A 27,564-nucleotide genomic window follows, 5' to 3' on the forward strand; every position below is an offset into this window, starting at 1 on the left:
TTTTAATTTATTATAAATATCACACACTGTAACCAAACTCTTTGCTATATTAATACCAGTCCAAAGCTCATTTCATTTTTAATAATGCCTATACTGTCATCTACGACTAATCCAAGCTCTAAAGCTTTTATCTTTGCTATGTAATGCTCGATTTTCTCTTTTCTTCTTACTCAATATAAAATGTGAAACTCTGCAAATGAAGAAAAAGATAATGCATGACAAGAATCCTGCTGCTTTTAAAAGGGAATGAATTCTTCACATGATTTCTAAAGGCTTCTGTTACCTCTGGAAGACTTAGGGTCAAAAGGGTTCTCTAGAAAACCGGGAGCTAGATGAAGAATACTGCCAGGGTCATAAAACCTCGTGTAGATTGTCCTTTGCTCACCAACACTCTGCACACTTGCATTCTGTAATGAAGGACAGTCCTTGTGCAGGGACCACAAGAAGCACCGATGCTTAAAAGCCACATACTTGAAACGTCTAACAGAAAAATATAAATTTTTTATATAAAGAGGTGGAATCACAATATAAGGAATCCAAGATGGAGTCATAAAAATGCACACAACATCCCCATAGGAATGTAAAGTAGCTATTTACGGCTTATAGTACCATCTATCAGCCAGGAAAATAACACGAACAAAAGATGAAAACAGAACGCCTAACCTCTTACACAGCTCCCTGTCAGTCTAGGCCAGGCCGAGGCTGTTTAATGCAACACAAGAATGAGAAAATGTTTCTGGATGTGGCGCGTGACTTTCCAAACCCAACGTGCACTGGCCCGCGCTGTGAAACATTAGCAGCACCTAGCCCTCCGTTAGGAACGGCTTCAAATTTCCTGATTATTTTGAGTAAACATGAAATTAAATAATGGAAGATTCTTGAAAAATACATGTAAAAGTAGGCGCTCTTGGAAAATAGATTTGCTTAGGTTGGGGGTGGGGTGCGGGGTCACTCCGATGACCTCACTACCGAGGAGTTGAATTAATCATGGCTGGGAGATGACGGGAATGCTCGAGTTTCCGGCCTGCCCTTTAAGAACTTTATCTACGTTATCACCCAATATCTGAGGTACCGCTGCTTTGCTCTCACCAATTACTGTGCTGCTCTGTGATGGGGCTTAACTCAATTTATCTAACTCTTAATTTAACCGTTAATAAAAACTGAGCATAAGGGAACATAGCTCAGAAGGTTCTGAACAGTGCCTCTGGGATACACATTTTATCCTTCCCACTGTTTCTATTCTGGTTACATCAGTATGCAGAAGCCATTTTCAACTGAATATTCCTAGACACAATACAATTGTATTGCAGAAGGATGGGTTTGAGTTTAAATTAAAAGTTTCAAAGGCTGGCAATTCCTACATGCATACAGCACCAGTGCAAGGAAATCCTGGGCCTCCGTGAATGCAGGCCATTTGTCACTGGAGATTATGAAGGAAATCCATGAATGAGCAAAGGTATCTCTCTGCGTTTAAGAAGACAAGTGCATTTGCAGCAGAGGAATGTCCCTTATGTCCATTCCAGGGCAGTCTAAGCCATGGGAAACCTTGATTGGACAGGGAGATCTTGGCGCAGCATCTGAGTGAGACCCTGAGAAGGTCACAGTCCCTTGTTTTTTCTCAGAACCGGTTTAGCCACATTTATATTTTCTGGACATGGTGCCAAGCTACAGACACACCACATATCCCGAGTCGACGCTGAAACTGCACACCCCCCTTTCCTCTGATATCTGAAAGGGGCCAACCTCTTTCCTCTGCATGATATCAGTTCGTCTGGAAGCCCTCAAATACGAGGAAACGGATGAAAAGCTTATTTTGGACCAGCACTTGTCAGAGAATGTATCTGCAGAGGGGACGTAGACAGGGTGGTAAAGACTGACCTAAGTGTGAATGCAGTGCTGTCGTTTACTAGCTATGAGGCCAAAAGGCAGGTCACTTAATCTCTGTAAGCCCCAGTTTCCTCATCTGTAAAATGGGTTAAATAACAGTACCCATCTCACAAAGTCATTGTGACAAGTCCTTACAACAAAGGCTTGGCTTGTGATAAGCACTCAAGAAATGTATATTGTGATGATGGTGCTACAATATCAAAAGTTGAGCCGTTATTTTGAAATGAGGCATAGAAAAACACTCAGTTGTGAGGAGTGCAGTGGTGGGAACTTGTGCTTGAAATACTCTGCAAGACTCAGTAACAACCTCCCAAGTTTTCTTCACCCTAAGTCCTTTTGATAAATCTTGTATTTTCCCTGTGTGTCATCTCCAGTAAATCCCTATAGTCTATTGTGTTTTTGCAAATATGCCAGATAATCAACAGATCACATTTAAAACAAAATGTTCACATTCATATTAAAATATGTCACTCCCCCCCAACCCCATTTGCCCCTAGATGAACTGTATATTTTATATTCTGATAGTCATTTTTATATAAGATGTGTTGGTGTGTTGGTTATAACCTACATACTCTCAGAACTTCTTTATTCCTTAAAAAACAGCTAGTGTTGTTTACTTAACATAAGTTTTTTCCCCTACAGTAATATGCTCAGTTTCTCATCAGAATAATATATTACTATTTTATAATCCATTTGAATATGATTTATCATCTTTCACACATTGCTGCCCATATGGTTCTTCATAGGCAAATACTGGTCAAATATACTACCCCTGCAGATTAATATGTCACTTCTTACATATTCCTAGAGGGTGCAGAAAGAACTGTTTTCATTTTTTTTTAATGCCTGTGTCAAAAGTGTGACAACAAAGATAAACTAGGGACTCATAACTCTTCTGGGGCATTTTGTACATGGAGGCACCCTCACAACAAAAAAATATATTTTAATTTATTATTTCTTTTGCAACTTTGGACCTGTTATAAAATTGTTCATAACAGTTTCCCTCTTTTCTCTGTATTCTGTGATTTTTTTTAAATAGCAAAAAGATTTTCCTATCATCAAGCTATCTAAAATGTTTAACTGAAAGAGTCCAAAAGTATTATCTGAAATGCTAAATCTTGATCTATTAGAATTCTTTTACTCTCTTAATCATTCTGATCATTGGTTTTATGAGAATTCAAGATGCTATTAACATTTTTGGAGCACATTCAAAAGACAGAACATGATTCACATTCATGTGAAGCCACTATGTGGCTTCATACAGGCTTTATTCAGAAATTGTTTATCAGAAGCTATCTCCTCTAAGCTCTCTTCAAGACAGAAGATGCCTCACTACCCATATTCATCCCCAGCCCCTTACAGAAAGCTTTAAAATAATTTCCTAGGGAATTTACTTACCAAAAATAGATGAGCTCTTTGGTCAAGCCTGATTACAGGAGTTTATTCATCATAACTTGTTAGAGAAAAGTTCTACATGTTGAAAATTATCTGAGCAAAATTCACCAAACAAAAGCTTTCATAACCAACTTGAACTTAATTATTCAAGAAACTATCATAACATTACACACTCATCAAATTAATGGCAGGGATAGATCATCTGAAGATGAATCATTTAACTTGTCCTTAGCAAAATGGCAACAGAGTTTATTTTTACTTTATCTATTCAATTTCCCCCTAACAATGTAAAATCCTTGTACAAGCACAAAGCCATCTGCACTTAATTAATCACAGAATCCACCTAAACATGATCAGATCCCAAGAGAATGAAAAGTATATAAATATATAAATATATATATATATATATCTGTATATATATACTTTTAAATATATAGAGTTAAATACAGTCTTCATGTAATACATTTAAATCAGGGTACACCTAGGTGTGCTAGAAAAAGCAGCACTGCTTTGCCCAACCAGTGAAATCTCTAATTTCAAGAGAGGAGCACAGATAGCCAGGCATAAGTTCCCATCAAAACTTTTTATCCTGCTGATACTGATTTTCTTCCCTAAAAGACACAGCTTATATTGAAGGTCTTAGTACATGGACGGGAAATTTCTAAAAGAGCTCATTCATTATGAGAAATGGCTCCTATACTCTCAACAGAGAACAAGGAACACATCACCTTAAAAAAAAAAACATTCATCAGTGTTCTGTGTTTTGTGGACAACAGCTCAGCCACCTCTGTCTCATCCTGTGACAACAGGAATGATTTACTATTCCCTTCACAGTCAGGAGACAGAAACCAGAAATGGTTAGGAATAGGAATAATTACAGTGAAATCAATAAGATTAAGTTTTAGAACTGCAGGTGTAGGGAAAGAGAAAAGATTATAAATCTCACTGTTGGGTTCTATTTTGCAATCTTTCCTGCCAGTAATCCTTTGGTTTACAGGTCTTGTCATGCTTATTTGTTAGTCATGTTATTCCTTCAGGGTGGGTTTCCTGAGATCATTAAGCTGCATATTTTGAAAAGAACATTGCCCTGGGAACCTGGCGTTCTAGATTCTAATTCAAACTCTCCAGGAAGAGTGGGTATGTCTGAAACAGGGGCATTCGACAGATGCTTCCTTAAGCCTTTATCAATAAAGAAGTCCTGATTTTCCAGTTCTGTGGAGCAACTCTGAGGGTTACTATGGTTATCTGGTTACATATACGTATATATGGAATTTATTACGATAATTAAGTTGTTGGGGGTCTCATCAAAGGGAAAGGGCTGCTATTTCTTTGCAGTAGGAATTAATCTGGTGTTTAGGAGTTAACAACAACTAAAATATATATGTATAGCTGATTCACTTTTTTATAAAGCAGAAACTAACACACCATTGTAAAGCAATTATACTCCAATAAACATGTTAAAAAAAAAAAGATTACATATAAGATTTCAGAGACAGCAGAAGCAAGAAGAACTATAGTCCTGCAGCCTGTGGAACAAAAATGACATTCATAGAAAGGTAGACAAGATGAAAAGGCAGAGGGCTATGTACCAGATGAAGGAACAAGATAAAACCCCAGAAAAACAACTAAATGAAGTGGAGATAGGCAACCTTCCAGAAAAAGAATTCAGAATAATGATAGTGAAGATGATCCAGGACCTCGAAAAAAGAATGGAGGCAAAGATCGAGAAGATGCAAGAAATGTTTAACAAAGACCTAGAAGAATTAAAGAACAAACAAACAGAGATGAACAATACAATAACTGAAATGAAAACTACACTAGAAGGAATCAATAGCAGAATAACTGAGGCAGAAGAACAGATAAGTGACCTGGAAGACAGAATGGTGGAATTCACTGCTGCAGAACAGACTAAAGAAAAAAGAATGAAAAGAAATGAAGACAGCCTAAGAGACCTCTGGGAAAACATTAAACACAACAACGTCCACATTATAGGGGTTCCAGAAGGAGAAGAGAGAGATAAAGGACCCAAGAAAATATTTGAAGAGATTATAGTCGAAAACTTCCCTAACATGGGAAAGGAAATAGCCCCCCAAGTCCAGGAAGCGCAGAGAGTCTCATACAGGATAAAACCAAGGAGAAACACGCCAAGACACATAGTAATCAAATTGGCAAAAATTAAAGACAAAGAGAAACTATTGAAAGCAGCAAGGGAAAAATGACAAATAACATACAAGGGAACTCCCATAAGGTTAACAGCTGATTTCTCAGCAGAAACTCTACAAACCAGAAGGGAGTGGCCTGATATACTTAAAGTGATGAAAGGGAAAAATCTACAACCAAGATTACTCTACCCAGCAAGGATCTCATTCAGATTCGATGGAGAAATCAAAAGCTTTACAGACTAGCAAAAGCTAAGAAAATTCAGCACCACAAAACCAGCTCTACAACAAATGCTAAAGGAACTTCTCTAGGTAGGAAACACAAGAGAAGAAAAGAACCTACAAAAACAAACCCAAAACAATTAAGAAAATGGTAATAGGAACATACATATTGATAATTACCTTAAACGTGAATGGATTAAATGTCCCAACCAAAAGACACAGGCTTGCTGAATGGATACAAAAACAAGACTCATATATATGCTGTCTACAAGAGACCCACTTCAGACCTAGGGACACATACAGACTGAAAGGGAGCGGATGGAAAAAGATATTCCATGCAAAAGGAAATCAAAAGAAAGCTGGAGTAGCAATACTCATATCAGATAAAATAGACTTTAAAATAAAGAATGTTACAAGAGACAAGGAAAGGCACTACATAATGATCAAGGGATCAATCCAAGAAGAAGATATAACAATATTAAATATATATGCACTCAACATAGGAGCACCTCAATACATAAGGCAACTGCTAACAGCTATAAAAGAGGAAATCAACAGTGACACAATAATAGTGGGGGACTTTAACACCTCACTTACACCAACGGACAGATCATCCAAACAGGAAATTAATAAGGAAACACAAACTTTAAATGACACAATAGACCAGATAGATTTAATTGATATTTATAGGACATTCCACCCCAAAACAGCAGAATACACTTTCTTTTCAACTGTGCACAGACAGTCTCTAGGATAGATCACATCTTGGGTCACAGATCAAGCCTCAGTAAATTTAAGAAAATTGAAATCATATTAAGCATCTTTTCTGACCACAACGCTATGAGATTAGAAATCAATTACAGGGAAAAAAACGTAAAAAAACAGAAACACATGGAGGCTAAACAATACGTTACTAAATAACCAAGAGATCACTGAAGAAATCAAAGAGGAAATCAAAAAATACCTAGAGACAAATGACAATGAAAACACGATGATCCAACACCTATGGGATGTGGCAAAAGCAGTTCTAAGAGGGAAGTTTAGAGCTTTACAAGCCTACCTCAAGAAACAAGAAAAATCTCAAGTAAACAAACTAACCTTACACCTAAAGGAACTAGAGAAAGAAGAACAAACAAAACCCAAAGTTAGCAGAAGGAAAGAAATCATAAAGATCAGAGCAGAAATAAATGAAATAGAAACAAAGAAAACCAGAGCAAAGATCAATAAAACTAAAAGCTGGTTCTTTGAGAAGATAAACAAAATTGATAAACCATTAGCCAGACTCATCAAGAAAAAGAGGGAGAGGACTTAAATCAATAAAATTAGAAATGAAAAAGGAGAAGTTACAACAGACACCACAGAAATACAAAGCATACTAAGAGACTACCACAAGCAACTCTATGCCAAAAAAATTGACAAACTGGAAGAAATGGACAAATTCTTAGAAAGGTATAACCTCCCAAGACTGACCAAGGAAGAAATAGAAAATATGAACAGACCAATCACAAGTAATGAAATTGAAACTGTGATTAAAGATCTTTCAACAAACAAAAGTCCAGGACCAGATGGCTTCACAGATGAATTCTATCAAACATTTAGAGAAGAGCTAACACCCAGCCTTCTCAAACTCTTCCAAAAAATTGCAGAGGAAGAAACACTCCCAAACTCATTCTATGAGGTCACCATCACCCTGATACCAAAACCAGGCAAAGATACTACAAAAAAAGAAAATTACAGACCAATATCACTGATGAATATAGATGCAAAACTCCTCAACAAAATACTAGCAAACAGAATCCAACAACACATTAAAAGGATCATACACCATGATCAAGTAGAATTTATCCCAGGGATGCAAGGATTCTTCAGTATACGTAAATCAATCAATGTGATAAACCATATTAACAAATTGAAGAATAAAAACCATATGATCATCTCAATAGATGCAGATAAAACTTTTGACAAAATTCAACACCAATTTATGATAAAAACTCTCCAGATAATAGGCATAGAGGGAACTTACCTCAACATAATAAAGGCCATATATGACAAACCCACAGCAAACATCATTCTCAATGGTGAAAAACTGAAAGCATTTGCTCTAAGATCAGGACCAAAGCAATCAACAGATTCAATGCAATCCCTATCAAATTACCAAAGGCATTTTTTACAGAACTAGAACAAAAAATCTTAAAATTTGTATGGAGACACAAAGACCCCGAATAGCCAAAGCAGTCTTGAGGGAAAAAAACATAGCTGGAGGAATCAGACTCCCTGACTTCAGACTATACTACAAAGCTACAGTAGTCAAGACAATATGGTACTGGCACAAAAACAGAAACATAGATGAATGGAACAAGATAGAAAGCCCAGAGATAAACCCACGCACCTATGGTCAACTAATCTATGACAAAGGGGGCAAGGATATACAATGGAGAAAAGACAGTCTTTTCAATAAGTGGTGCTGGGAAAACTGGACAGCTACATGTGAAAGAATGAAATTAGAATACTCCCTAACACCATACACAAAAATAAACTCAAAATGGATTCAGACCTAAATGTAAGACCAGACACTATAAAACTCTTAGAGGAAAACATAGAAAGAACACTCTGACATAAATCACAGCAAGATCTTTTTTGATCCACCTCCTAGAATAATGGAAATAAAAATAAAAATAAACAAATGGGACCTAATGAAACTTAAAAGCTTTTGCACAGCAAAGGAAACCATAAACAAGACAAAAAGACAACCCTCAAAAATGGGAGAAAATATTTGCAAATGAATCAACAGACAAAGGATTAATCTCCAAAATATATAAACAGCTCATGCAGCTCAATATTAAAGAAACAAAAAACCCAGTCCAAAAACGGGCAGAAGACTTAAATAGACATTTCTCCAAAGAAGACATACAGATGGCCAAGAAGCACATGAAAAGCTGCTCAACATCACTAATTATTAGAGAAATGCAAATCAAAATTACAATGAGGTATCACCTCACACCAGTTAGAATGGGCATCATCAGAAAATTTACAAACAACAAATGCTGGAGAGGGTGTGGAGAAAAGGGAACCCCCTTGCACTGTTGGTGGCAACGTAAATTGATACAGCCACTATGGAGAACAATATGGAGGTTCCTTAAGAAACTAAAAATAGAATTACCATATGACCCAGCAATCCCACTATTGGGCATATACCCAGAGAAAACCATAATTCAAAAAGACACATGCACCTCAATGTTCATTGCAGCACTATTTACAATAGCCAGGTCATGGAAGCAACCTAAATGCCCACTGACAGATGAATGGATCAAGAAGTTGTGGTACATATATACAATGGAATATTACTCAGCCATAAAAAGGAACGAAATTGGGTCATTTGTAGAGACGTGGATGGATCTAGAGACTGTCATACAGAGTGAAGTAAGTCAGAAAGAGAAAAACAAATATCGTATATTAACACATATATGTGGAACCTAGAAAAATGGTACAGATGAACAGGTTTGCAGGGCAGAAACTGAGACACAGATGTAGAGAACAAACGTATGGACACCAAGGGGGGAAAACCACGGTGGGGTGGTGGTGGTGGTGTGATGAATTGGGAGACTGGCATTGACATGTATACACTGATGTGTATAAAATGGATGACTAATAAGAACCTGCTGTATAAAAAAATAAATAAAATAAAATTCAAAAAAAAAAGTGAAAGCAGGGACTCAAACAGATATTTATATACTCATGTTCATAGCAGAATTATTCACAATAGCTAAAACATGGAAGCAACCCAAGTGTTCATTAACAGGTGAATGGATAAGTAAAATGTGGTGTATACATACAGTGGAATATGACTCAGCCTTTAAAAGGAAGGAAATTCTGATGTATGCTACAACATGGATGAAACTTGAGGACATTTCATGCTAAGTGAAGTAAACTAGTCACAAAAGAACAAATATTGTTTGATTCTACTTATATGAGGTACTTAGAGTAGTTAAAATCATGTAGACAGAAAAAAAAATATTTCATGATGTCAATAAAATGGTGGGAAGTTTTTTGGTAAAAAAAAAAAATCATTGAATGTCTAAGATAATTTAATAACCACATAAGATGATGCTTTGGAAATCTACCGTGTGTTTTCATCCTCAGGCTAAAATGAAAAGTGCTTTTTCTTATGGGGAAAAAAAAAGAAAAAAAAGGAGTTAACAACAGCTATAGTCCATACTATGGGAAAGGAACAAAGGCTTATTACTTTGTGGATCCCAAAGCCTTCCTTTGAGTTGATATGGAAAGTGGAGATATGGAGACTCAGAAACATGAAATAATTTCCCTATTCAACACAACAGATATAAATGAGTACCTCCTCTTGGTTAGGCACTGTAATATGTACAGAGGATACAGTAGTGGAAGAAAACACACACACAAATTCCCAAACTCATGCAACCTACATTCTAATGGGTGAGAGAAAAATAGGCCAAATTAATAGGTAAATATTATACACACACAGTACGTACATACATAGTTACTTACTTACATACATACAATCTTAAGAGGGATTGAGGAAAAGGGAAGAAAAGTGAGGAGTGTTTGGGATCTAAGAGGAAGATGCTATTTGAAATAGAGTGGTCAGGAAGTCCTCACTGCTAACATGACCAGAAGCTATGTGGGGGCTGGAAGAAACACCCTAGAAGACAGAGCAGATTTGAAGATTCTGAGCAGGAAGTGGACCTGGCTTTGAACAGGAAAGGCAAGCATGGTCAGAGTGAGAGGAATGTGGTCAGAGATGTCTTTAGAGATGTAAGGAAATCAGATCATGCAGGGTCTTGAAGATTTTGGCCTTAACTTGCAGTGAGATGGGAAGCCACTGGAGGCTTCTGAACAGAGAAGTAATTTGAATTATATTTTACAAGATAATTTATATTTTTAAAATTTATATTTTTATATTTATATAAAAATTTATATTTTTCCCTAGTTCTTACTCTGATGACAGTTTTAAAAATAGGCTGCGGTAGGGGCCAGGCTTAGAAGCAGGGAGACTAATTAAGAGTCTTTTAGACACTCTTTGCCATGCAGAAAAGATAGCAGAAAATTAAACAAAACAATACAGTAGCATGCATGTCCCTGTATAAAAGCAAAACAAAACAAAACAAAACAATAAAAGCCCTGTAACGAAAATCCACAACGTCCTGAAAAAAATGCAATTGCTGACCAGTCCATTTTTCCAGGATATGAATACAAATATCAGAAGGGAAAAGCCAACGAGGATGAAAAAATGCATGTTCTTCAACAAATTACACATATCTCTAGCATTTCATTTGCTTTATATTATCCCTACAAATATGTTCTACATCTACTTACTTAGTGAAATTTATAAAACAGATACATGCAGACAAAAGGAAAAATTGAAATCCAAATGCTTAATTTATAATGCAGCCCCTTTTATGTTAGGACACACTAGTAATTAAACTTGGCCTAAAAGCTAAATTTTAAAATATTAAAATAATTTAACAAGTCAGTACACTGAAACCTAGAGAAAGAATGCAAAATTTTTAAGCCCTATGAGTAGAAGCCTCAGAAACCATATTTCATCCAGTTCTTACAACATCCTGTAAAGTAGAGGGAGATGAAAAAACTGAGGCTTCAAGATGTTAGATGACCTACCCAAGGTCCATAGCAAGTAAATATTAGGCATTGATTTGGATCCAGGTGTCTAATTCTAGATACCATTTTCTTCTACCTAAATTCCTCAAAATAGAGATTGCATAGCAAATAATCAAATACCTAAGAATGGTCAGTACTGCCAATAACTTGCCTCGATATGACTGATCTGTACTCTCTTGGTTTGTTCACTGAATTTCTGGTGAAGTAATGCAGGAATAGAATGCAGTGCTAACTCGTGATAAAGCCTACTGATGAGGTTCTTCTATATTTGAAGGGAAGCAAAAGGCCTTTAAAAAAAAATTCCTGAAATGTCCCTTTTCCCTAATTCTTTCTGATAAATGCCCTACCCATCAGTATCTTTTTTTTCTCTACTGTTTACAGTGTAATCTTGATTGAAATCCAAGTTTTAATAAAACTTATCTTGAAATGCAAGTATATATTTTTGTATAATATACAATCACTTTTTGGAAAACAGGTTTTGTCTTCCAGTGCCTAAATGAAGAGATAGAAAAATGTTTCAAAAATCATTCTGAATTCCTATGGTAAAAGTATGCACTTTCCACTTCTAAAATCTGTGAGAAGTAAAATAAATCTCATTCCAAAAATGTACCTTATTTTGTAAAGAATTACGATGTAGATTTAATTTAAAAGAAGCAACATAATTAAAGAGGAAAGTCCCTCTTGTGTCAAAACTTGACACAAGAAAATGTGTTTCAAATTGCAGCTTTTAAATTTAAATTCCTCTTTAAATGTTTCTCTACAAAGTCAATCACTGAAGGAGAGAAGTACTTCAGGGATTTTAGAACTGAAAATACATCTTAAATCAAAATATGCCACTAGCAGCTTTATACAAAAACTCAAGAGACAGCCTGACATCATTTGAATTTCTTTCAGTGTGTACAATATATTTTAAAACACATTTGAAGCCAATTTGGTCAAATTTAACTGGATGTATTTTTCTGAGTTTACCATAAAGAAAGACAAAATGATATTTTAATAGGATGAACAAAACCACTGATTCATCTACAAAACACCACAAATTAATAATTAATAATCGATAAGGAGTCTCACTGGAGGAGTGTCCCTATACAATTTACAGATACATTCAGTAATTTATTGAATGAATCCACTTACATTGTTTCAAATACCTTTCCTCAAAGGTCTATCTGCAGTGAGATACTGGGTATATTTCCTTTTTATTGTTTTCATTATATTTTACATACACATGCACACGTATATATAATCCATACTCACAAATAAAAATGAACATATACATTTATAGTCTTCCTAATATAACTTAAAATTTAGCTTTATCCTCTTTTTTATTAATATAATGCTATTTAACTTTTGCTTGTTGATCTGTCTCAAAGCTTTACTCTCTAAACCCACCAGTACAGGGATAGTGTCCTATAGTACTTTTTACATTCCCATCACATCAAACATAATGTGGGAAAGCAGCTGCTCAATTCATGAGTCTTAATCAACACATTTGCTTTAATAAAAATTATGGGAAAAAATGGACTCTAATCCACTCCTATATACTTACATTAGGAATTAAATGTGAAGAGCTAGTTACTTACTCCAAAAGCTAAAGGATATATTTATTTAATAAATTATATAAAGTCTATATCAATATTTCAGGCCTTAGCCATTTTTCACAAGGGGAAAGAACCTGTGTGATTTGTTTCCATATGTTTTTGTACCAGATCTTAAGCAGCGGGTGCAATGAATGAACAAAAGTCAACAGGGATTGCTAATACAAGTGGCTTCCTCATATAAACAGAAAATTAGGTAGGTAAAGGAAATTCCTTTCGTAGGCCAGGATAAAATGAAAAATATCACCAACAATGATGTTTAGAGAGGAAAGAGAAAATAAAATAGAGTTGATGCTGCATTTCACATAATTTTAAGATAATTCACTGAAGAGTAAACCAAAGAAAATCACATTTAAGTGAGCCAACAATAGACTTTCATATGATGAATGAAATTTTTACTGTGAATCTGGTATGACATTAAAGCTACAGAAGTATTTGGAAAGGCATGAAGAAAACGTTTCCAAAGTGTGTTTACAAGGTTATTTGTTTTTTTCAAATATATATGGATATTCCAAACATATACATATTTGCATATAGATAAACATTATCTATATATATAAGTACATGTTACCTATACGTAAAAACAGGTAATAAGAAACTGGGACATGAAAGTACATTTGTTTATCCAAAATTTAAAAATAATACAAAGAAGATGTCAAAATTTTGTGATAACTGCAGACATAGATAAATCTAGGTATATCACTTTGAATTACTTATGCAATTCTTAAAAAAAACCAAAAAACAAAAAAAACAAAAAAACACAAGGCTGAACAAGGTGAAATTACTTTTTTTTTTTAACATCTTTATTGGAGTATAATTGCTTTAAAATGGTGTGTAAGTTTCTGCTTTATAAAAAAGTGAATCAGCTATACATATACATATATCCCCATATCCCCTCGCTCTTGCGCCTCCCTCCCACCCTCCCTATCCCACCCCTCTAGGTGGTCACAAAGCACTGAGCTGATGTCCCTGTGCTATGAGTCTGCTTCCCACTAGCTATCTATTTTACATTTGGTAGTATATATAAGTACATGCCACTCTCTCACTTCGTCCCAGTTTACCCTTCCCCCTCCCCATGTCCTCAAGTCCATTCTCTACGTCTGCGCCTTTATTCCTGTCCTGCCCCTAGGTTCTTCATAAGCTTTCTTTTTTTTTTTTAGATTCCATATATATGTGTTAGCATATGGTATTTGTTTTTTTCTTTCTGACTTACTTCACTCTGTATGACAGACTCTAGGTCCATCCACCTCACTACAAATAACTCAATTTCGTTTCTTTTTATGGCTGAGTAATATTCCATTGTATATATGTGCCACATCTTCTTTATCTATTCATCTGTTGATGGACACTTAGGTTGCTTCCATGTCCTGGCTATTGTAAATACAGCTGCAATGAACATTGTGGTACATGACTCTTTTTAAATTACGGTTTTTCTCAGGGTATATGCCCAGTAGTGGGATTGCTGGGTCGTATGGTAGTTCTATTTGTAGTTTTTTAAGGAACCTCCATACTGTTCTCCATAGTGGCTGTATCAATTTACATTCCCACCAAGGGTGCAAGAGGGTTCCCTTTTCTCCACACCCTCTCCAGCATTTATTGTTTCTGGATTTTTTGATGATGGCCATTCTGACTGGTGTGAGATGATATCTCATTGTAGTTTTGATTTGCATTTCTCTAATGATTAATGATGTTGAGCATTCTTTCATGTGTTTGTTGGCAATCTGTATATCTTCTTTGGAGAAATGTCTATTTAGATCATCTGCCCATTTTTGGATTGGGTTGTTTGTTTTTTTGATATTGAGCTGCATGAGCTGCTTGTAAATTTTGGAGATTAATCCTTTGTCAGTTGCTTCATTTGCAAATATTTTCTCCCATTCTGAGGGTTGTCTTTTCATCTTGTTTATGGTTTCCTTTGTTGTGCAAAAGCTTTTAAGTTTCATTAGGTCCCATTTGTTTATTTTTATTTCCATTTCTCTAGGAGGTGGGTCAAAAAGGATCTTCCTGTGATTTATGTCATAGAGTGTTTTGCCTATGTTTTCCTATAAGAGTTTTATAGTGTCTTGCCTTACATTTAGGTCTTAAATCCATTTTGAGTTCACTTTTGTGTATGCTCTTAGGGAGTGTTCTAATTTCATTCTTTTACATGTAGCTGTCCAGTTTTCCCAGCACCACTTATTGAAGGGGCTGTCTTTTCTCCATTGTATATTCTCCTTTATCAAAAATAAGGTGACCATATGTGTGTGGGTTTATCTCTGGGCTTTCTATCCTGTTGCATTGATTTATATTTCTGTTTTTGTACCAGTACTATACTGTCTTGATTACTGTAGCTTTGTAGTATAGTCTGAGGTCCGGGAGCCTGATTCCTCCAGCTCCGTTTTTCCTTCTCAAGATTGCTTTGGCTATTCGGGGTCTTGTGTGTTTCCATACAAATTGTGAAATTTTTTGTTCTAGTTCTGTGAAAAATGCCAGTGGTAGCTTGATAGGGATTGCACTGAATCTGTAGATTGCTTTGGGTAGTATAGTCATTTTCACAGTGTTGATTCTTCCAATGCAAGAACATGGTATATCTCTCCATCTGTTTGTATCATCTTTAATTTCTTTCATCAGTGTCTTATAGTTTTTTGCATACAGGTCTTTTATGTCCTTAGGTAGGTTTATTCCTAGGTATTTTATTCTTTTTGTCGCAATGGTAAATGGGATTGTTTCCTTAACTTCTCTTTCAGATTTTTCATCATTAGCGTATAGGAATGCAAGAGATTTCTGTGCATTAATTTTGTATCCTGCTCCTTTATCAAATTCATTGATTAGCTCTAGCAGTTTTCTGGTAGCGTCTTTAGGATTCTCTATGTATAGTATCATGTCATCTGCAAACAGTGACAGCTTTACTTCTTCTTTTCCGATTTGGATTCCTTTTATTTCTTTGTCTTCTCTGATTGCTGTGGCTAAAACTTCCAAAACTATGTTGAATAATAGTGCTGAGAGTGGGCAACCTTGTCTTGTTCCTGATCGTAGTGGAAATGGTTTCAGTTTTTCACCATTGAGAACGATGTTGGCTGGGGGTTTGTCATATATGGCATTTATTATGTTGAGGTATGATCCCCTATGCCTACTTTCTGGAGGGTTTTTATCATAAATAGGTGTTGAATTCTGTTGAAAGCTTTTTCTGCATCTATTGAGATGATCACATGGTTTTTATGAAATTACTTTCTTGAATCAACTTTCACAGTTCCCTAAGCCTGAGTTACTTGCCTTTCCTGTACACTGCAGGATGCAGCATTAGTCATATTATACAGTGTTTCCATTGTGTTTCTGTTGCCTCCACTAGACTATAAACATCTTGAAGGCAAGGATTGTGCCTTATATAGCCCTGCAGTCCCTGTCTTTAGCATGATGTTTTGCTAAGTCAATGGTTTCTTGAGTGAATAAATGATATTTATTTGGGGGGATCCAGACATTGGTGGAATACTTGCAAAATCACCCCATGAATCACGTTCCAAAATGAATAGTTCAATTTTTACCAATGCCTTTGTCTGCCTCCCCTTTAACATTTTCAGAGTTGCAAATAAATATGCTACAAATGAAAAAAATATCTTTTAAAGGCTAGATTCTCCTCTATATTTAAAAACATAGTTTGTGATATCCAACAGTCCAACTACTTATTTATAGGAGGGGCTTGTGTCCTTTAGTTTTGAAGATGACACTATTACCTACCTTAAAAAGGCGCATCCTTTTATTTCCAGTGGCCCTCCTATATGCTCAGTATAATAGATTTGCAAAAGTTCTATTCAGAATAGAGCAAGAGTATGGCATTCTGATTGAGTTACCTCATCTCCCTAGATGTGTTAACCACCAGAAGCTCAATATATCTTCATAATGCTTAGAATTACGTTTCCTTCATTTTCTAATTAAAGGCTGATTATATTTATGACAGAGAATTTAATATGTGCATGTTTAGTTAGTTGAAAAATTAAATTCATCAGCTCACCTACTCTTCACTACAGCTATTATACTAACAAGAAAAATGTAGGTAGCCTTAATGTTATTCTCTCAACATAAATTAGATAAATAATGCTTTCCCTTCATTATATGAGGAGGGGAAAGAAAAAAAGATAGTACTGAGAAGAGCGTTTAGAAAATAGGGAAAGAACATATACTTTAAGAAACTGATTGAAGGTGGAGTGGAATGAAAACAATAGTATATATTAGAATAAAGTTTTACTTTACCCTCTAAACTTTTAAAAGTAGTTTAAAAGAATTTATCAATATGAATTAAAATATGACTCACTTCTCAAATTTGGATTTTGAATTTGTCCTAGAAAGAAAGTTTATTGATTTATTAGTGAACATTTGTATGAAATGTACTTAAGAATTCATATTTTGATTAGAGTACTCAATCCTGACTGAATTTCTGAGGGAGAAAATGTACACTTCAATGTAATTTTGACATGTTATCATGCTAGGTAATATTTTCAAAATGTATACGGAGAATAATAATACAAATGGTGACAAATTCACAGTTATTGATATATCAGGAGATCTTAGGACTTAATGATAGTCTCAAAACCACAGTACCACCTACACTACACCCAAATGTACTACACATCTCAGAACACTGAGAATGTTACAATCGTAGACTTATTTAATCAGTTTTATTTATTTAAGCTCTCTGGTTGTAAATCTTTGCTTCTCAGGAATCTTAAAGATTTAGGAGCAGGTACCTTATTCTCCAGTCTTGGAATAGGCACATATCTTCTATTATGTGGTTGTACTTTGCAAACATTTGTCTCTGTCAACTGAACTTTAATTTGGGGACCATGTCTGGTGCACCTCTGAATCATCCCACCCTATACTTTCACAAGTCTGGGCCTTGCCCTTGACTAATCTTTCTCCCTACAAGGCCTTCCTGTCCTCTACCTAGTAAAATGGTACTAGTATTTCAAAGCCCAACTCCAGTGCTCTGAATCTCTTCCTGACCCTCTCTGGATTCCACCTGCCCTCAGTCAGGGCCACATTATGACTTCCATGAACCCTAGGCTCTTCTGCCTTTACAGACACTTTCATCTTAAAAAAAATCTTACAAATTATATATAAGGACTGTGTTGTTATAAAGATGGATGTAGTAATATTACATATTAAAACATTTTATTTGACTGAAAAGGTCCTTGTTTTTCTTCTGATTTTAAAAGAAACTGAAACACTGTCATGGGCCCCACACTAAAAAGTATTGTGGGTCCAAAGCATTGTAACTACTGTGCCCAATGAACAGTCAGTTCTATCCCAGTGTCCTTCTCCAATGCCAGAGTTAAAAGATTCTACAGAACTTTGTTCCCATAGCATTTATTAACACCCAACACAGTGCCAAGCAAAGAGCAGCCCCTAAGAAATTTTGTTTAATATTGCTAATTTACATTTCACTCTTTCTTTATCAGTAATTGATTACATTTTACCTCCCTAAAACTTACTGTGAGTTCCTCAAAGAAAGGGCCAAGGTGTTATGCACTTTTATAAATCTAGAGACTCATAAATTATTTGGTATACAGTAAATATCTATTGAATTGAATGAAATTGTGCTTATCTTTGCCAACTCACATAAGACGCCACTGACTGCCACTTGCAAGGAAATGTTCTTCCAATAGAGAATGCACAGGAGAGCAATGTTTGAAGCTTCTGATTGTCATTCAAATGTAGCCAGTTGTCCGAAACTCAGTTCTTATACAAAGTACACAGATAGCTAGAAATTACTTGTAATGGTAATCCATTACAAAGAGTCACTGTTGGATTTAATCAGCTGTGTTCTTATATTGGCACAGGGCCTCTATTTGACTACTAAGGTTTAGCCATAGATCTCAAGATGAAAATACCTTATACAATACAAAAAACAAATGAGAGAATGAGAAGTTGCCTTAAAAATGATAATTTACAAGAGCTTCCCTCATTTATTTATTATAGTTTATTTATTTGTTATTGTAATAAAATTTATTTTCAACATTGATTTCCAATGAGTATAAAAGCACAAAATGAACTAAGAACTTGTAGCATATTATATGAACTGCAAATCTAATTAATTATTAACTGTTGAATATTGTCCCACATCTATTTACTAAAGTAAAATGAACTATATACATAAACTATTTGTTTATCCATTCATTCATTCATCTGACATGTAATAAATGCTTATTATAGATATTGCAGCCAATATAACTGTATTTACAGAAGATCTCAGTCTAGAGAGATAGACAAATAAGCAGTCCATTATAAACATTATCCACTCAGATAATTATTAGGAGAGGCGAACTTTTGTGCTAGTGAAAGGTGAGTGGGGCGCCTAACCCTGATTCAGGTTACAAGGGAAGTACTTCAGGTTTTTGTTAATTAAATCTTCAAATGGCACTGTAAATTATAAAAGTCATGAAAGAGAACTAAAAATGTAAAGTATAAAGAACAAAAAGATGTAAGTCACCTATAATCATACCACACAGAGTTGAGCTGCATGTTGAAGAACAAGGAAAATGTAACCAGAAGAAAAAGAGAATTTGCATTCCAGGCATGAACAAATGCAAACAGGAATGAGATGGCATCACAAAATCTGAAAAGGTGCTAGAGCACTGGTGCCAGGGGCACAGTCTATGTTATATGTATAATGTAAACCAGACCAACCCATTCTGCCTCTGCAGAGAGGGACATCGGGGTCATCAAAGGCAGATAATAAGCAGGAAAATTGCTGTCTCCCTCTAGGCCCAGACAGAACCCTCATGCATCAGGAGATGCAAGGTTAGTGAATATTCAAGAACTTCTAAGTGGTTAAAGCTCAGAATGAAGCAGGGCTAGAGCAATTCTACATATTGTTTTTCCTCAGAGATAAAATATTTCAGTCTTCAAGTGGGTGACAAAGATTGCCCTACTTCAGAAGCCTGGATGGTGATAGCTATCTCTGCCTCCTGTGAGGGACTTACTTTTACAAAATATTTGCACATTCTTCATTTCATTAATTCTTCATAACAACACAAAGACTGGCAGAGGCATTTCTCACATTTAACCACCACAGAAATGGAGTCTCACAGACATGCAACGTTTTGTTCAAGGTCAAAGGGTTTCAAAACAAGACCAGGACTAGTTTTTCCTTTTCCCTGTTTTGAGTAGGGAGACCAGGTTATTCAAGCCCTATAAATTCTACAGTGGACAACACAGAGAGGAGTCGATACTGCTATCTAAATTATTAATTATGAATGTTTCTTTTTTGCCTTGATTTATTTAGATAATCGCTTAATCTTCCGTTTTGTTGAATATATGTAGCTACATCATTAGTCCAATTTGATTTTTTAAAAGGTTATAGGCTTAACAGAGAATGAGAAAAGGAATAATAAACTCTATTTTTCCAAATACATTTGTAAGCTTTTCAATAGTGACACCAATATGAATATTTTATAATTGCATATTTTCTTTTTGAGGACCAATAGCCATTTTAATATGGAAACCATCAATAGAATTACCAGATGGGTGCTTTATTTGCTTTTAAAGTGGGTTACAAATAGTAGCAATTAGTCATTGATGAAGACCTCTAAGTCGAGAGGTTTTTCATAATTCAGCACCATGATAATTTTTGATTTCATCTGCAAAACAATAAATACAAAATCATTTGTAAAAAGCAACATATGTCTTGACAATTTTCTAATTATCTGTGTGTAAAATACTCAATTCTCCTGCACAGATGGAACTTTTCACATGACACATTTTTACTCTAAAGCCTACAAAAGATAACTGGAAATTGGTGAGTCCATATTTCTACAATTTGTTTTTATCTGATTCTACCCAACTGTTAGAGCCCAGAGTTATGTTTATTTTTCCCACAAAAAGAGGTAACTGCTTATACAAAAAACAAGGGAGGAGGATGGGTGCTGAGTTGAAAGCTGAATTTATTCAGAAATAGCATTAAAAACTAGACTCCACACTTTTCTCTGTGAAAATAAGAGGGGAAGGATGCCAGATGGAAATCGGCCAAGTGGTGTTCTTTTAGGAATTGTGCCTAAGTTATCCTGAAGGAGGAATAAGAAAGAAAGAGAGAAAGATAGAGAGGAAATTTTTAACAAGATGCCCTGAAAAAGTTTTCTGGCTTTACTTGCCAGTAAAGAAGCCAAAACCAATTATTATTATTCAAACACCTTAACGAATCCACATGAAAAACTACCAAGTATTCTATACTAGGAAATGTAATTTTTAGTAACTTTTCTGTCATATTTGGAATTTATCAACTGTATTCTCTCTCTAAAATTAATGACTGATAATGGCATTTAACCCCTTTTCAACACGTTTGTTCATTTAGTCAGTACTGGCATCTCTTCCAACCATCCCACAGCCTTTGTACATGTTTGGATCTCACTCATCTTCTGCAAACACCAACACAGAGATGTGCCTACATGCCCACCTCTCCCTCCTACACCAGCTAAGAAAAGAAGCCACCCATGTCACTGTAGGTACCCCCGAGACAGCCCACTGTGATTGCAGTTTGTGGCCACTGTCATTGTTTTGGTTCCTTCAGGAAAAAAGGAACCTGGGTTGAGACTTCTTTCTTGAGAGTCTCCAAAAATGTATGCTCTAATTAAACATCTCACTTTGGGATTTACAAAATATTTAAGGTCAGAAAGCCTCTCTCATCGTCCATCAATTGGAATTTTGAAACTGTGCCAGTAATCACCAAATTTTCTTTTTCACAAACAGATGATGACTGTTACAATATGTGCTGCATTAGGCCTAAGAGTATAATAATATTTAGCTGCTAAGTTAGAATACTTGCTCCACCCTATCTTTAAAAACGCAACCAGAATCCAGAAATGTAATATTTGTGGTTTCAGACTACATGTAGAAAGCCTAATTTTATATCCAAATCTTAAGTGATTATAAGGAGTTAGTTGGGGCTGCAAACATGACATTATGTTTGATGAATAAGAATCCATTCTATTTTTGTAGTGGAAAGCCCATGATTGCAGGTCATGCATGCCTGATATCCTCATATATCTACCTTAAAACAGTAATCCATGAACACGACTCTGCAGTCAATATCTTGATCCCAAGTGATATTTATAATCACAACACATGGATTCTCAAGTAAATATGTATCCTTGCATCAGAAATAATAAGTATGTTTTGCATTCTTTTACTCAAAAGGCAAGTGAATGTAAGGAAGACAATATCTTGGTTTTGTTTGTATTTCATTGATTACGCTTTGGAGAACTATTGATATAACAATTATCTTCTGATATGTTAACCTTATTAATAAAATAATTCATGATTCAAGTGAAGTACTTATAGGCTTAAATACAACCTTCAGGTCATTTTAGCAGTTCCTTCTATTATGTGTATATATATATATATATGTGTGTGTGTGTGTGTGTGTATATATATATATGTATATATATATACATATATATATATATATCTTCTATAAAAATCAAAAGAATAATAGCTCATTTTCCAAAAATAGTAGTTTTCCAAGAGAACTCCAGATCCAAAACAAGTACTATTTTATTCACGCCAACTTTTACGAATGTGAAGAGGAATGCTAGAGATGCTTACAACATTCCAAATGCCTAATACACCAGCAGACACCAGTGTATCATCTAATAATCACTTTACTTATATGAACAAGTATACACAAAAATAAAATTTAAGAACTCTGATGACCAAAATGTAAATAATCAAGTAAATCAAATGAAACTCTATGATAGATTTTTTTATTTTCCCAGATTTAGGTGTGATCATTTTGGGCGAACTAAGGTTTGGGTGGAAATTGCAGATCCAAATGAGTGCTACCAAACCTATAAAATAGAGCATCATGATGAAGAGGGTCAAGGAAGCCTCTGTGAGGACCTGATATCTGAAGTGAGATTTAAATGATGAAGAGGAGGCAGGCATATGAAGACTGGAGGGGAGAAAGAGTGTTCCAAACAGAAAGCATAACAAGTTCAAAGGCTCTGCAGGAGGAAATCTTTCGGCATGTTTGAGTGACAGAACAAAGGTTCATAGTGGCTTTGGTTTAGTGAGTCATTCTGAGAGTGAAAGGAGTTGAGGTCCCAGAGGCAGGCTGGTACCTAATCAGGTCATGCTTGTAGACCATTTTGGAAGATCAGATTTTATTCTCATTGTAATGGAAAGACACGGCAGATTTTAAACAGGGAAAAGACATGTTTGCATTTGTACTTTAGAAATAACACTCTAGGGGTATCGCAGGGATCATAGTAGAATCAGAGACACAGCAGATGTTGGTGGCTTGGATTATGATTTAGACGAGAAGGTCGTGAAAAATGGTCAGATTTGGTATAAATTTTTGATGTAAAGGTAATAGAAATTACTGAGGGATTGGGGTGGCATATAAGGGAAAAGAGCAAAAGATAATCTCCGGAGTTTTCCTCTAAAAAAAAGTGAGTGGATATCTGTATTATTCACTCACATGAGGAAGATTTATGAAGATGGCAAACTGAGGTATATGAGGAAAAAACTCAATGGCTCTACTTTCACTCTGTTATGTTTGTGATAATATTAATAACTAGCAATTACTGAGCACTTATTCTGTGCCAAGTATACCTCTACACACTTGTATATTTAATTTTTTATATCTTTTACCTAATCCCCCCAAGAGCCCCATGAATTAATTCTTATTATCATCCTCATTTTAGAGATTAAGAAAACTAAATTACAGAGAGATTTGCCCTAGTCAGCCAGTTAATAGAGTCATGGAGAATCTGGTGCCAGAACCTACTGCATGACCACTGGGTACTACTGCCTTTACCAGTGGAAAAGCTGAATAGGTAATTGTATTGAGTATGGAGCCCAGGTGAGAAGCCTGGGATGGTGATACATAAAAACAAAATCCTGGGGCACCACATGACTTAGATATTTAGTAGAAGCAGCATAGGAGACTAAGAAGATGTAGTCAGCAATGGAGAGGAAAACCAAGTGAAGATGGTGATAAGAAGTGCTCCAGGGAGAGGGAGTGAACAACCACTCAAATGCCAAGATTTTAGACAAGGAGACAGAACTGACCACTGAATTTAGATTTCACTATGTTCTAGAACACTGTCAAAAACAGTAATCATCTTCCTATCTCAGGGCAAAGAGGAAGAGGGACATCCTCTTGGACTTCCCCTCCTAATTCTGAGACACTGTTCTATTATCTTAGTTCAATAAGCCCTATGTCTACAAAACCCAAACAATCAATCAAACCATCTGTCTTCTAAATCTTGTCATCGACAAGTACTTCATCAATTCACTAGAATAATTTGGCAGCTGGCTTGTTTGTTTTCTCGTTTTTTGGGTGTTTTTCTTCTATCACTTGTCACTATCCTAGATGACTTGGATGACTCATTCATGTATTTAGCTTCAAAATTCTTTTGCCCCTATATTCAGTGACCAACACTCCCACTCAGCTTTGGCAATCCATACCCATAGATACAAAATAAACTGTTTCTAAACAAAAAGTGTTCTATTGTACTATCCAGAATTGTGAAATTCTCTTCTCTCATTCCCATCCCACTCATGCCCACAAAAATTCCTCTTAGGCATCAAAGGCTGATGCTCTTTCCTGGCTTGACTGTCATCTCTTCCTAATTGTGATCTCCCTGATAACACATTTCGTGGGTGCAATTGATTCTCCCATTCTTTGACCTTCTCTCACAGCGGCCTTGCCAATCCCATTACCAAATCAATCCTACCATCTGTTTGCTCTCCTCCTCCTCCTGGGCTGCCAAGAGTTACTGAGAAAATTGAATAACCATGCTGATTGACTCTGCTACAAATTTATGATTTCCGATGTCAGCTGAACTCTCAGAGCTGCTTAGCAGCCCTATTACTCATTCCTACTTGGCTGGTCTTCCCATTCCACACAGCAGCTGTTCCCACCACACCCTCCTCGGATCCCCCACTCTCACCCTCACTGCCCTCAACCTCAACACATGATTTCACCTCCTACTACTGAGAACATTGGGACCATCAGGCATGAACCCCCTCCACTTCCCTCCTCTATGTCTCCAAATTCATTGGTTTCTTTACTCACTGGGACTTCACTTTGCATCTAAGAAGAAGAATCCTTATTCTCTGGTTCATCTGACCTTTTGATTCCACTCTTCCTGCCTCTGCCAAGATCTTGTTTCATCAATGTGCTTTCTCTTTTCCGTTCAACCTCTAACCTTCTTTCAACCTACAAACCTACCTGAATTTCCCTATTTTGTAAAAAAAGATCTTTTCTTCCCGTCTTCCACCATCAAGTTGCTGTTTTCTTTTCCTTCCTACAAAGATTCTTGGCAAAGGTCCTTGCATTCAACGGCTCTGCTTACTTAAACTGGCTCCATAAAATCTGGTGTAATCTTAGCTGGCTACCACGCTGATGAAACTATTCGAAATGCTACACAAAGGACGCTTTTCTCACTCTTCAGTTTTCTTGATCTGAATGATGGGAGTTTGGCTTTAATATGAATACATTTACTTACTACCTGTTTCAATTTGGGAAAGGCATTTAAAGTCCGTAAGATTTAGTGCCCTCATATGTAAATTGCGGATGTATGGGTCACTTTTAAGGATACCTCAGGTTCCTTTGAGCAAATTACTTTCACCCACTGAATTTAGTCTGGTAAAACTGTTATTCAAAGTGTGTTGCCCTTCTTGTCAACCAAAAGGTTGACAAGTTACCCCAAAAGGATATTTCAGCGTTCCCTCTCTGGAGTCTGAATAGTGAGCTTGAAAGGAACAGTTTACCAACCCCTGCTAACCTCTGAATTGACTTCTACCCTCTGGAGCTGGAACGGACCTTTCTCTTTCCTGAGCATGTTTATCCTCTGCTAGCACTTTGTGAGCCCCATCTCTTGGTTCCCAAAGCCATCTTCAGTCTAAAATGCTAAATTGTAAACTTGGTTTCTATTGCTTGAAAATAAATTTTATTATTAGGGTTAAATGAGCTCATCTGTGTAATATTTTTAGTGCAAAGTTTAGTGACTAGTAAAAGTTAAGTCAATTTTTGCTATTATTATTGGTTTTGATATTGTTATTATTAGTACGTCTATGAGCAGAAACACTTTCCATTTTTTTCCAGCTTTTCATCACACAGTTTTCTTCAGATTCTACATATACTTCTTTTATGGTGTCTTCCCCATATCTCCACAAGATTGCTCCTTTGTCATCTTCTGTTTTTACACTCTCTGTGAACTCCCTAGGGAGCTCATATACTTGACTGGAGTCAGCTATCACTAAATGTAGATGAACTGTTTAATTCTTTCTTTTCCCAAGCTTAATCTCCTACATTTCAAATTCCACTTTCTTATTAAAATGTTCAAATCTAAAACAAAATTGTTTTCCATTCCTCTCCTCTCTTCCCCAACCTCCAGTCATCTGCCAAACATTTTACATCCATCTGTCCATATGCCTCTTGATCTGTCTCCAAAGTCGTGGCATCAGAATCACATGATCAGACTTTATCAGACTATCCGAGTTCCCTAACAGGTATCCCTTTCTCTAGTACTTCTACTATAAACTGCCCTCCATTCTTCCCACAGAGCCATCATTCTAAACCAAGTATTGCATTATATCCCTGCTTGAAAATTGCAGTGACTTCCACATGTTCACAGGATAAACCCAAACTCCTAGGCATAAAATTTAAGGCTCCTCTTGAGTTGAATCTACTTAATCTTTCCGGTTCATATCTAGTCACTCTTCCCATGTTCCCTATACTCTAACCAAACTGGATGATGTGTCTTTAACCAAATAAATGATTCATTTTGATGCTTTCATTATTTTGCTCATGATTTCTTCTCCAGTTGAAATGCCTCTTTCTTCCTTCCTTAGTGTAAATAAACTTAATTTATTGTAAGGTTCAACGCAAAAGCTTCTTGTATTATTCCCAAATGACTTCACTTTCCCTCTTTATCTCTGTTGCCCTATAGCGCTTGTAACACATCTGACCCTCTTGGTAACTAGCTCCTTAAAAGCACAGATGGCATCTTTCCCACATTTATATTCCCAGCCTCAAGCACAGCGTCTGGGCTAAAGTGGTATTCAGTAATTATTTTTGAGTAATTGTTTCCCTCTGGTGACTCAGAATAGAAAAATACATTCTGAAATATATATGTACATATATGAATATGTATGAATAATATATATGGACATATATATGAATATGTGAAACAGACATGTAGAGAAAATATATATTTCAAAATATTTATTATATATCTAAATATGTATATTTAGATATATGTGTATGTGCATCCAAAATAATCCAGAACTTTTATACTTTTATACTCCATTTGTTAATGCTTCACCAGTCAATACGTGACTCAATACTGACATTATTCAGTATGAAGTACTACATACAATACATTATGAAGTATTCCCGATATACTTCACTTACAATATCAAGAAAAGTTATATTCAGAATCGGCAAATCAAGCATTGAGAAAATTCTATATTATATACAATGGTAAGATATTCTGACAATATGATATATCACAGATTGTAGCTTTTCATAATAATATTAGTAAGACAATTTGGATTTCCAAGTTAATTTTTAAAAGAAAACATTTAACTCTTTCAATTAGAGAAGACGTGGTGAACTGCCAATCCATAGGTAACAGCAACATTAAAGCATGATGGCATTCCTTCTGAAACCTATCAAA

General features: G+C 35.7%; 1 protein-coding gene across 9 annotated transcripts in view; it reads right to left on the bottom strand.

Annotated features, from left to right (window-relative positions):
• The window catches only part of PCDH7 (protocadherin 7), a 407,243-nt gene that overhangs the window by 308,933 nt on the left and 70,746 nt on the right, over window positions 1-27,564 (bottom strand). Inside the window, exon 2 of one of the 9 annotated variants that reach the window (XM_082389252.1) lies at window positions 8,855-20,520. The exons of 7 other annotated variants lie outside the window; for them this stretch is intronic. In XM_082389252.1, the coding sequence (XP_082245378.1) occupies window positions 20,449-20,520 (72 nt within the window). In that variant the 3' untranslated portion in view covers window positions 8,855-20,448. Of the gene's footprint in view, window positions 1-8,854; window positions 20,521-22,326; window positions 27,557-27,564 lie in introns of those variants that run through there. One more of the 9 variants, XM_082389251.1, reaches the window with a different exon arrangement.

The sequence above is a fragment of the Balaenoptera borealis genome, assembly GCF_965194805.1.
Source record: "Balaenoptera borealis genome assembly, chromosome: 4".
In the NCBI taxonomy this organism is placed as follows: Eukaryota; Metazoa; Chordata; class Mammalia; order Artiodactyla; family Balaenopteridae; genus Balaenoptera; species Balaenoptera borealis.